The sequence below is a fragment of the Callithrix jacchus genome, chromosome 12, assembly GCF_049354715.1.
Source record: "Callithrix jacchus isolate 240 chromosome 12, calJac240_pri, whole genome shotgun sequence".
Classification (NCBI taxonomy): domain Eukaryota; kingdom Metazoa; phylum Chordata; class Mammalia; order Primates; family Cebidae; genus Callithrix; species Callithrix jacchus.
This window is the reverse complement of record NC_133513.1, coordinates 126,000,717-126,013,397: the sequence shown is the minus strand read 5'-3', so window position 1 is coordinate 126,013,397 and position 12,681 is coordinate 126,000,717. Positions and strand designations below refer to the sequence as shown.

At 52.4% G+C, this 12,681-nt stretch overlaps 1 protein-coding gene across 6 annotated transcripts in view; it reads right to left on the bottom strand.

The window, feature by feature from the left end:
• INPP5A (inositol polyphosphate-5-phosphatase A) overlaps nt 1-12,681 on the bottom strand; it is a 262,671-nt gene that overhangs the window by 96,760 nt on the left and 153,230 nt on the right. For 3 of the 6 annotated variants that reach the window (XM_035269561.3, XM_035269560.3, XM_078346808.1), the window contains one exon: nt 3,401-12,681. This exon is cut by the window's right edge. The exons of the other annotated variants lie outside the window; for them this stretch is intronic. In XM_035269561.3, coding sequence (XP_035125452.1) covers nt 3,401-3,517 — 117 coding nt within the window. In that variant the 5' untranslated portion in view covers nt 3,518-12,681. The remainder of the gene's footprint in view (nt 1-3,400) is intronic. 6 annotated transcript variants of the gene reach the window in all.

Here is a 12,681-nt window from a genome sequence, read left to right as displayed (position 1 = left end):
CACCCATCAGAGTCCCTCACCAACTGAAGTACCATCACCACCCATCAGAGTCCCTCACCAACTGAAGCTCCATCACCACCCATCAGAGTCCCTCACCAACTGAAGTACCATCACCACCCATCAGAATCCCTCACCAACTGAAGCTCCATCACCACCCATCAGAATCCCTCACCAACTGAAGTACCATCACCACCCATCGGGCACCCACACCAACTGAAGCACCATCACCACCCATCGGGCACCCACACCAACTGAAGCACCATCACCACCCGTCCGGCACCCACACCAACTGGCGACCAGGGCACTAGGAACCCTGCGTACCACGGTAGCTCCGCGCCTCTCACAGGGGTGGCTAGTGAAAATGGATTTTTTGCAAATGCTGTTAAAACAAGTTTTCAACTTCAATCGGAGTCTGGTCGTGTGACAAATGGCCACACCATGTCACTTAGCTTGATTTCGGGAGTTGAATTCTGATAGCAGCAGGCCCACTTTGCAAACGTAGCCAACTCAGGGCGAGGGCAGACCACCTCCCACACACTCAGAAAGAACAGCCCGTCCCTGCAGGCATGGTGCAATCACAAAGCCCGTGTTTGTTGAGCGGGGTCCCACCTCCTGGATGGAGCCAGCGGCTCCCAGGCTCGGGATGACTCAGGCTGGGGCAGAGGCTGACAGGCAGGAACACAAAGCCACCGTTGGAAACAACTCCATCACTTTTTATTTGCAAACAAGTCAGATGGCCAGTCATTTATCATTTCCACAATCAGGTGAACCGCCAAAACACACATCATTAACCTGGTCTACTGCACCCGGCTCGTTCATCCGCAGAACAGAACCGATTCCTGAAACTCAGGTCACACGGACCTCGCAGTAAGGCGTGCACAGGAGCACTCGCTCTGCCCAAGTCACACAGAGGAACCTCACACAAGTGGTGCTCACGTGCGGCCCTGGGTGGCGGCAGCATCCCTGCCAGTTCCAACCACGTCAGGGGTGTGATCACAGGTGGGAGCTCCCAGTGCACTTATAACCCCATACCCTCGAGGCTGCTTCAAACCTGAAACTCTTGCAGACACACACACACGTATGTACACACAGACACATGCAGAGATGTACATAACCCACATCCATGTAACTGTATACACACATACACATCTGCACATACCTGCAGACATACATATGTCCATGTATACACGTGGAATGCACACACAGACCTCTCTCTGAGATGCTGGAGCTCTCAGGAGACGGTATGAGAATGCGATGGCAGGACCTCTGAAAACACCAACTAAAAATGACCCTAATGCTTAAGGTGCAAACGGGTCCATCAGATTTCAAGTATTTCTGCGACAGAACATGACACAGCAAGGAAAATAAGCAGATCAGAGTTACATCCAAAAACACAGGTGGATTTCACAAAGGACGCTGAGAAAGAAGACAGTCCCTCAAACATCCTGTGTCATGATACCAAGATAAAGACATACTCAAAAAGAGATAAAACAAACAAACAAAAATGCAATGGTACAATTACATTAAAAAGCAATGAAAGAATGAACACGGAATTCTGCACAGTGGTTATCTGCGAGGTGGGCGAGCGGCTAGGGAGGTGGCCTTGGGCAGGTGCACACAGGAAGATGGAAGGGCACTCAGCGACTTCAAAGGTGGCCGCTGTTTATATTAAGAATAAAAGAACAAGGGAAGAATGAATCGGTGAGAGGCTGTGCCTGGCCAAGGATACGCAGCACGAGCAGAGGACAGCGGAAGCCCGATTCTGCCCCAGCGTCCACTAGGAGGCAGAGAAGCCCAGCCCAGCCCAGCCCAGGGCCAAACGAGGGCAGGTGCACTGGGTATGGGCTCTGCAGCCCACCTGAAGCCACAGTCCTCTCCCTCTGAGAGGTGACCACCATCCTGATGGTTCTGAGCAGAAGTAACAGGCAAGAGGACAGGGAGTGGCCCCAGCATGTGCCTCTCATCAGCCTCACCTTTGGAAGCTTTCCCCCAAAGTTCTATTTCAGCCTATTTTGAATGCTACATAATAATTCACTGTATAAAAATACTGTAATTTGGCCGGCACACTGGTTCACACCTATAATCCTAGCACTTTGGGAGGCCAAAGTGGGTGGATCACTTGAGGTCAGGAGTTCAAGACCAGCCTGGCCAACATGGTGAAACCCCATCTCTACTAAAAACACAACAGTTAGCCAGGCATGGTGGTGAATGCCTATAATCCCAGCTACTCGGGAGGCTGAGGCAGGAGAATCACTCGAACCTGGGAGACAGAGGTTACCGTGAGCCAAGACAGTGCCACTGCACACCAGCCTGGGCAACAAAGCAACTGAGACTTTGTCTCAAAAAAACACCCTGTCACTTACCCATTCCTCTGTTGCACGTAAAGGCCACTGTAACATATTTCACAAGCTGATGCCAGACAAAGAGGAAAAGGAAGTCAACTCCTCGGGCCTCTTTCCAATTACCTATTATAATTGAGGCTGCAGTGATCATCCCCACATGGCATTCTTGAGCAAGTGTGTCAGAGATAAGACGCACCTGCCTACATGGGTGCTGAGTGTTCACACACAGACACACCCTTCAGGAGGGCTTGCTGGGTCAGCAGAGAGGTGCCCTCCTCATAGGTCAATACACGTGTACTTGTGAATTAAATGCATGTGCATATGCACGTAAGACGCAGATGGCCTTGCTGGGTCAGCAGAGAGGTGCCCTCCTCATAGGACAATATACACGTGTACTTGTGAGTTAAACACGTGTGCATATGCACGTAAGACGCAGATGGCCTTGCTGGGTCAGCAGAGAGGTGCCCTCCTCATAGGACAATATACACGTGTACTTGTGAATTAAACACGTGCATATGTACGTAAGACGCAGATGGCCTTGCTGGGTCACGGCAGACACGTGCCCTCCCGGGCGCCACCATGTTGCCCCTCCCGGGCGCCACCACATTGTCCCTCCCAGGCGCCACCACGTTGCCCCTCCCGTTGCCGTGACGACCCCCCAAAAGTCTCATCAGGACAAGCCCATGTTCTGCATCCTTGCCATGGCCCAGTGCCAGCCTCTAGTTCTGCAAGCTGGGTAGGTGTGAAATTCGACCTTACTGTCTGAGTTTGCATCTTCATTACGCTGGCTTAGCTACGCACCCCATCGTGGAAACGTGTGCCTGTGGTAAAATGCACACAGCGGAAACTTTACCACTGGAACCATGTTCAGCTGCATAACGAATGCCTGCCCCCGCCACACCATCCACCTCCAGGACGTTCCCCACCTTCCCCACTGACACTGTCCCTGCCCAGCACCCGCTCCTCTTCCTGCTCCCCCAGCCCCTGGCACCCACCCTCCTACTTTCTGTGCCTGTGACTCTGACTAATCCAAGAACCTCATGTGAGTGGAATCATACCGTGTCTGCCTGTTTGTGACAGGCTTTCTGATTTAGCACCATGTCCTCAGAGTCCCTCCACCATGTTGCAGTGGTTCCCGGAGTGTCCTTCCATGTTAAGGCTGGACCGCATTCCATGGTATCGCGTCCACATCTGGCTGTTGTGAGCAACACCACGTGGGGATGCAAACATCTGCTGAGACTGTGCTCTCAGTTCTTTGGGGTCTGTACCAAGAAGTGGGATGGCTGAATCGGACGGGAATTCTATTTTTCACTTTTTGAATACTTGCTGTGATGCTCACAGTGGCTGCCCCCGCGTATTTCTACCCACGGTGCAGAAAGGCGCTAACCTCCTCCCGCCCTCACCACCTTGCGGTTTTCAGCGCTTTCTGACAACAGCCACCCCAATGGGTATAAGGTGCTCCTTCATCGAAGGTCCTTTTAAACTGGCAAAGGAAGTGGCCGTTTGGCTCTCCACTTCCCGAAGGGTTCCTGGTGCCAGGTGCCTTCTTGCGAGCTTGTCAGCTGTCCACGCATCGTCCTTGGAGGGAAAACGTCTATTCAAACCCCCTTCTGACCCAGGGTGGGTGTAGTTGTTGCTGCTGATGAGTTTTAGGAGTTCTCCATATATTCTGGGTAGGAGTTCCTTATCAGAGCTATGATTTGCAGAGATTTTCTCCCATTCTGTGGCTGCCTTTTTACTCTGCTGATGCTGTCTTCGGATGCACAAAGTGGTTGTATTTTACTTATTTGTTTATTTATCTTTTTGTGTGTGATGGAGTCTCGCTCTGTTGCCCAGGCTGGAGTACAGTGGCACGATCTTGGCTCACAGCAAGCTCTGCCTCCCAGGTTTGAGAGATTCTCCTGCCTCGGTCTCCCGAGTAGCTGGGACTACAGGCGCATGCTACCATGCCCAGTTAATTTGTTTTTTGTACTTTGAGTAGAGAGAGGGTTCCACCATGTTGGTCAGGTTGGTCTCCGACTCCTGACCTCGTGATCCATCCGCCTCAGTCTCCCAAAGTGCTAGGGTTACAGGCGCGCACGGCCAAGCGGTTGGATTTTAATGTGGTCCCATTTGTCTCTTTTCCTTTTGCTGCCTGTGCCTTTGGTGCTGCATCTGACAAATCATCGCCAAGTCCACTATCATGAAGTTTCTGGCCCATGTTTTCTTCTAAATGTTTTATAGTTTAAGTCCGATTCATTTAACTTTTGTACGTGACGTAACGCGAGGGTCCAGCTTCATTCTTCTGCCTGTGGGACATTAGCCTCCCCAGCACCACTGGCCAGAGCTGTCCTTTCCCATGGAATGTTCTTGGCACCCTGGTCAGATGTCACTGGGCCGCCGGGGAGGGTGGGTCCTGGCTCTCCTCTGCTCCACAATCTGTGTGTCTAGAGTATCTCTTCTTGAGATTACTGGCAATTTCTTCTGTGAACTCCTAGTATCTTTTGCCCATTTTCCAATCTCATTTTGTAGATTTTTAATTTTTAAATATAATCTAGAGTTACTTCCTTGTCTTGTCACCTTCTCATGCCCATCCCGCTCCTCCAAATTCTGTCACTTCTGGGCTGCGAGACTCCACATTCTCCTCCCTGATCTCCCCCTCCTACCCGGCAATACCCGCACTCTGGATCTGCTCAGGGTGCCCTGTGAGCTCTTCCCCTCCTCCTACTCCTCCTGCTGGGGTGGCTGGTCCGTCCCATCTTCTAGTGGGCAGTTCTCGTGTACACAGTGTGGAGCCTCCCGGGCTGGTGGCTGCACAGTTCCTTCCCACTTGGGTCTCTCGTGACAAGTCCAGCCTTTCAGGATTCGAGACCTCCTCCATCCTCACCCTCCTCCCATTCCCACTGGAAACCGTGAGTCTCTTCAGATTCCTCCAGCATCTTGCCCATACGCCTCCCTCAAACATCCGTTCCTCCCACAGACTCTATGGACTACAGAACCCCGTCCGACTCTAGCCTTCCGCTTCTCTGCACTGCCCCATGCCACCTCTCTTGTCTCCCAGTGGGGCCCCTGCCTCTCCCACAGCTGCAGTCCCCTCAGTCTCTTCTCTCCCAGGCACCAGGGTGGCCTTTTCCACGTGCACCTCTGACCCTGCCACTGCATGTCCTCCCAGCCACGTGGCCTCCCCAGCTGTCCTGTGGCCCTCCACGCCCAGCTGACAGACCTAGCAGAGCTCCAGCCCCACCATTCATCCGGGCCTGAGGAGGCATGCTATTCTGTCAGGAGGGCAGCTGTGCTGCCTCCCCCTTTCCAGCTTCTTCTCACATGAAGTCCCTGCTGCCTCAGGTCTCTGTGGAAATGCAGCTTCCTTCAAGCAGCCCTCTTGATTGCCTAATCTGGGTAGAGGCTTGGCAGCCCCAGTCCCCACCTTTCCTTCAAGGCGCTGAGCATTCCAGCACTCACTGGTCTCCTCATCTGAATTCTGAAAGGGAAGGGAAGCTGCCTGAGGGCAGGCATGTGACCTGGGCACCTCGGAGTCCTCCACCACAATGCCTGGGCCATGGCAGGAATTTCACAGATCCTGGGCAATCGAAGAGCCGCCACGCCCTCAGAGCGTCCAGCTGAGCAGCAGCAGCTCAGAACCAGCAGACGGAACCCTTGGCTCAGGTCTCAAAGCACAACCCGAGGCACAGGTTCACGGTGCCCCCGAGAAGCTGAACACTCTCACAAAAGTCACACATTTAACCACATCACAAAGGGAAGTCCCAAGACGACTGGTTTTAAAACAATTTAACAGATTGAGTAATAAATCAAAGCAAAGTTACAATAACATTCATTAGATTATAAACAATAATAAATGAAACAAAGCTTTTGTTTAAATCAATGTAGAGCTTCATCGATCTTTTCCTATATAATGAATTCACGGTGGCCGACCCAACTGGACGGGGTGGTGTCCTCACTATTGCCCACTCCCCCAGTGCCACCCACAGGCAGCACGCGGGGGCTGTGACCATCCGCTCTCAGAGGAGCTCTGTGACTACCTCACAATGAGAGCTGACTTATTTACAAAGCACGGGCTTTCCAATTTCAGCTCCTGGGGCCACACATGGGATGACGGCACCAAGGTGTCCCCGAGTCCGACCCTCCTGCCGAGGCCCTCTGTGGGCTGGCTGCCGGCTGGAGAGCTGCACACGTAATCGCATTCTGCCTCCTGTCCGACAGTCCACGCTAGAGGTTAATTAAATTGGTTGTCCATTGTATTCATCCACTTACCAAGCTAATGATATCTGTTCCTGAATTGAAGAGCATTTTATGAAGCATGCCCCGTGGAAGCTGGCGTTCTGTGAACGGGGTGCTGAACCTGTCACGGCTCCTGGATGTCGCATCCCCAATTAGGCAGCCCAGGAAGGACCGGGGCTCCGTCTGCCTGTGTAGACACGTCACGCTGACGAGAGGGTAAGCACGCCACACAAGAGCCGCCTAATCGCCCTCGCCGGCCACCAGAAATCCCCCAGAAGAGTGCACCCTTCAACATTTCCTATTGCCACAGTGAGGGGCAGCTGAAATGGAACAAGACAGCCTGCAAACCGGCCTGAGGCGGCCTTCTCATCAAATGGGCTGCGTCTAAGGGCGGCAAGCTGACCAGCAGTCCTGGCTTCTCTCCTGGAATCCGCACTGGGCTCCCTGCCACACCAGGGGGCAAAGCCATCGGCCAGTCTAAGGACACCCACTCTTTCTGAGAGAATTCACTCCTCACTCACTCATTCCAGAAATACGCGTCTGGCACTTTCTCCTTTCTCTGTGCCACGTATGTTCTCAGGCATGTGAGATATATCGGTGACCAGACGGCCAGAGCCCGAGACGCTGGCGTGGCAAGGGGGGCCGTGGCGGGGGTGCCCCAGCAGGCAGGACCTGGGATAGGCCCTGGAGAGACCACGTCCAGCCGTGGGCCTGTGGAGGCTGAATCAGCTTCAGACACCCCAGGGAGACATCAAAGGTGCCTGAGTCTGTGGCTCTGCAGTTCAGGACAGAGGCCTGGGTGACGCTGGGGGTCACCACGTGGATGGTCCTCAAAGCCGGGGAAGGCTCAGCTTGCCGAGGAGAAGCCAGAGCCAGAGAAAAGGGCAGGGCCAAGCACTAGACTAAAGCCACTACTGGGGAGAGGCAGGAGCAGGTGAGAGCCAGCCATCAGTGGGACAAGGAGCCACAGGGGAAATGGGGGGGGGGGGCCGGTCAGGGGCTAGGGCAGGAAGGACCACACAGAGGTGGCACCTGGGAGCTGAGTCAGGAGGAGGGAGCAGCCACAGGTGCCCAGGGCTGCTGTCTCAACAGGGGCTCGGGGAGCGGAGCTCTGGCCCTGGACAGCACAGCCTGTAGGCCAGTGGCGCTTCCGGCAGCCCTGACCCACACAGCCACCTGCTTGTGTTCAGCACATGATCCTGGACCTGCTTTTCAAAAGGGAAATCTCTATTGACTTATGTCTGATTTCATATATTTCATGAGCTGATGCCAAACGAAAGGAGAAGAAAGTAAACTCCCTGTGCCTATTTCATCCGGAGGGTAGGGAGGCAGCTGGAAAGGTCCTGACCCACAGACGATGGTGGGCCAGACAGCAGCCCCGGCCACAGGAAGGCATGCCAGCCCAGGGCCTTCCCACAGGGCTCATGAGAAACGAGGCTGTGTGAGGAACCGAGTTGCCCTACGGCCCGCACAGCTCATTTTAAACCCGCATCACCTAGAGTTTCTCCTCAAAGTGAGATTCATTTGCAACAAAGATGCTATTTTTTAATACCAAATATTTTACAAATTGAAAATTTCAATAATGAACAAAGAAAAACATCAGTCTTAAAATAACTGGTTTTAATTATGAAATTTATTAAGTTATATTTTCTATATATAAATGATTATAAAAGTAAATCAATAAACTTTTATGCCAATTAAATTATGTAAGGGGTTTGCATGCTAATTAAAATGGCTCTTTTACCTTTGTCTTCTAAAAATCATTAGCTTTTCAATTACATTTCACGTATAAGTGTTCTGGAGAAACAGGTTCTGTGCATTACAGACACAGAGTAATTAAAGTAAAATGCACTTCGAGGGAAGGCCAGCGCTGGACACAGGCCGTTAACGAAATACCTGCTGCCAGCAGAAAGGCTCAGGGCATATCAAACGCTACTCAAAAGGCTTAATTGATTTTTAAATGTCAATTATATTGGGAAATTGCCATCTACCTAATTTAACGTAGTTCCTGGTCCACAGAAATGCTAAAACAGCGGTATTCCAAGGGCACACTCCCTCCGGCCCCTGGCCAGGGTCCCGAACCTTCCATGGAAACGTCCCTGTGACGTTCACTCTCCCCAGCACGGCAAGGCCCTTGGAATGCCCATGCCACGCGCGGTCCCAAGGTGAACTGCCTTCTCTCCGAATGTCAACCTGCAGGCGGTGCCTCGGTTTACACACCCAAGACTCCCCTTCCCACCACTGCTGTGGCGTCTCGTTCCTCCTCAGCTCTGGCTTCATCTGAGATCATTTTCTCTCCGTTTGAAGAACATCCTTTAGCATTTATCGCCTTTCATTTGAGTTAAAGTGTCTGTTTCACCTTCAATCTGAAGAGATGTTTTGCCGGACAGGACCCTTTGCTGACACTTCCTTCCGGGACACGGCAGACGCGGCTGCACGTCCCTGCAGTGACCGTCTCCGCAGGAGCGGGAGGGTGGCCTATCAGGGTGACTCCTGCAGTGACCGTCTCCGCAGGAACGGGAGGGTGGCCTATCAGGGTGACTCCTGCAGTGACCGTCTCCGCAGGAACGGGAGGGTGGCCTATCAGGGTGACTCCTGCAGTGACCGTCTCCGCAGGAACGGGAGGGTGGCCTATCAGGGTGACTCCTGCAGTGACCGTCTCCGCAGGAACGGGAGGGTGGCCTATCAGGGTGACTCCGGCGCTCTCTGCGGTTTTCTCGTTTTGTTATGATCTGACTGGGTATTGCTTTTTATTTTTTAAATCCTGCTAGGGATTGACTAGGACCCCCAACTTTATGGGCTTTGGATACGGAGGTCTGAGTGGGGTCCAAAACAGGAGGAGGCTCTGCAACAGGTCCAGGCTGCTGTGCCACTTGGGCCCCGTGACCCGGCAGATCCAATGGTGCCTGGGGTGTCAGTGCAGAGAGAGATGCGTCTGGAGCCTTTGGCAGGGCCGGCCCCCTAGATGAATCACAGCGAGGCCTCTAGGATTTTGGAGCAAGGCCCTGCCATCTTCTGCAGATAACTATTCTCCTTTATAGAGACAGCTATTGGCCTGTTACCGGACTTTGGTGGAAGCTGAATGTTTGACTATGGGTCGTAGAGTCACCATGTGACCTGAACTGCCTGTCCTGGACCGGGTGCTTCCTGACCCATCCAGCCATGAAGTGGGTCATACACAGCAGCACTGCATCGTCAGATAGAAGTGGAATGTACGTGATTGGGCTCCAGCAGGTCCTGAAGGCACAAGTAAGTTACATGAGGACGTGGCTCAAATGCCCGTGGTCCCCACTCCTGCCACCTGCCTTCTCTCCCCCAGCCTGCACCAGTGGCCTCATGGGGAGTCCCCATGATCAGCTGACAGAGGAAGAGAAGACTCGGGCCTGGTTCACAGATGGTTCTGCACGACATGCAGGCACCACCCGAGAGTGGACACGGCAGCGCCACAGCCCCTTTCTAGGGCATCCCTGAAGGACAGTGCTGAAGGGAAATCTTCCCAGTGGGAAGAACCCGGTTGTGTATTTTGCATGGAAGGAGAAGTGGCCAGATGCGCAATTATATACTCATTCATGGGCTGGAGCCAATGCTTTGGCTGCGTGGTCAGGGACTTGGAAGACGCATGATTGAAAAAGCGGTGACAAAGAAATTTGGGAAGAGGTATGTGGATGGACCTGAGTGGCCAAAGACCATGAAGATATTTGTATCCCATGTGAGTGCTCACCAGAGGAGGATTTTAATAATCAGGTGGATAGGACGACCCATTCTGTGGACACCACTCAGCCACCTTCCCCGGCCACCCTGTCACTGCCCAATGGTCCCATGAACAAAGTGGCCCTGGTGGCAGGGATGGAGGTAACGCATGGGCTCAGCAACATGGACTTCCATTCACCACGGCTGACCCGGCTATGGCCACTGCTGAGCGCCCAGTTTGCCAGCAGCAGAGACCATCACTGATCCCCCGTTATGGCACCAGTCCTCAGGGCGACCAGCCAGTGACCTGGCGGCAGGTTGTTATCACCATCTACGTGATTTAACCTCTTCCATCATGAAAGAGGCAGCGGTTTGTCCTCACTGGAATAGACACGTACTCCAGATATAGGTTTGCCTGTCCTGCACCCAATGCTTCTGCCAAGACTATCATTCGTGAACCACGGAGTGCCCCATCCCCCGTCACGGTGTTCCACACAGCGTCGCCTCTGACCAAGGCACTCACTCTATGGCTAAAGAAGGGCAGCAGTGGCTCATGCTCATGGAATTCACCGGTCTTGCCACATTCCCCATCATCCTGAAGCAGCTGGATTGACAGAACGGTGGAATGGCCTTTCAAAGGCACAATTACCACGTCAGTTACGGGACAATACTTTGCAGGGCTGGGGCAAAGAACTCCAGAAGGCTCTGTATGCTCTGAATCAGCATCCAATATATGGTACTGTTTCTCCCAGAGCCAGGAATCATGGGTCCAGGAATCAGGAGGTGGAAGTGAAAGTGGCACCACTCACCACCACCCCTAGTGATCCACTAGCAAAATTGTTGCTTCCTGTTCCCACGACATTACATTCTGCTGGCCTAGAGGTCTTAGTTCCAGAGGGAGGAACGCTGCCACCAGGAGACACAACAGTGATTCCACTGAACTGGAAGTTAAGTTGCCACCTGGATACTTTGGGCTCCTCCTACCCTTAAGTCAACAGGCTAGGGAGGGAGTTAGTGTTGGGACTGACCCAGACTATCAAGATGAAATCAGTCTGCGACTCCACAACAGAGCTAAGGAGGAGAATGCATGGGATACAGGTGATATCAGGGCATCTCTTAGTATCACCATGCCCTGTGATTAAGGTCAATGGGAAACTGCAACAGCCCAATCCAGGCAGGACTACAAATGGTCCAGACCCTTCAGGAATGAAGGTTTGGGACATCCCACCAGGAAAAAAAAAACCAGGGCCTGCTGAGGTGCTTGCTGAAGGCAAAGGGCATACAGAACGGGCAGCAGAAGCAGCTACTCATGAGTACCAGCTGTGACCACGTGACCAGCTTCAGACACCAGGACTATGACTGTCATGAGGATTTCTTCCTGCTTTTGCTAAAATCATGTTTGTGCGCGTAGGCACTTGTACTAATATCTTCATTTTATTTCCTTTTCCTTTATCGTGTGGCGTAAGATGTATTGACTTCCCATCAGCATTTAAGTATTGCTAACTTTATGAAATAGTCCTTGGGTTGGGGACTGGTTTTGAAATATGAGGACATGAGATTTGGGAGGGGCTGGGGTGGAATGATACGGTTTGGCTGTGTCCCCACCCAAGTCTCACCTCAAATTCCCACATGTTGCGGGAGGGACCCTGTGGGAGGTGACTGGATTGTGGGGGCAGGTCTTTCCCATGGTGCCCTCCCGGTGGTGGGTGGGTCTCAGGAGATCTGATGGTTTTAATCGGGGGAGTTCCCTGCACAAGCTCTCTTTGCCTGCTGCCATCCATAGAAGGTGGGGCTTGCTCCTCCTTCCGCCATGATTGTGAGGCTGCCCCAGCCATGTGGAACTATAAGTCCATATTAAACCTCCTTCTGTTGTAGACTGCTCAGTCTCGGGTATGTGTTTATCAGTGTGAAAACAAGCGAATACGGGTGCTCCTAAGTTTGGAAAACAGGGATTTATCATCTCTTCAAAAACGACGTCCACTCCCCACTCTGTGTTCTCTCTAAGGACCAGCTGCACGTGGTTGGAGCCCACACCTTTCACGCCCCCCACTCCTATTCCAACCTGGGCCTGGTCTCTCCATGCTTTCTTTTAATATTTTCTCCAAGTCTATCTATAGCTCATTAATTCAGTTTGCATCTCTACAGTTTCTAGCTGTGTGATTTGGGCGAATATAGAGTATTATGAAAGCCTCTGTTCCACCTTTTAAAAATGCAGCCACTTTGCCTGTTCAACTGTGGAATAAGGGGATGACCTAAAACTTAATGCTCACAGAGAAAGGGGAAAACAGGAAAAACAGGAAAAACGGGGCTGCTATGATTCAAATATTTCTACATGAAGGAATAAATGAAATAACGTGTGTAGATCACACTGCTCAGTAAGGGCCATGTAACAGGACGCGGCACTCGGGTAAGGGCCACCTAACAGGACGTG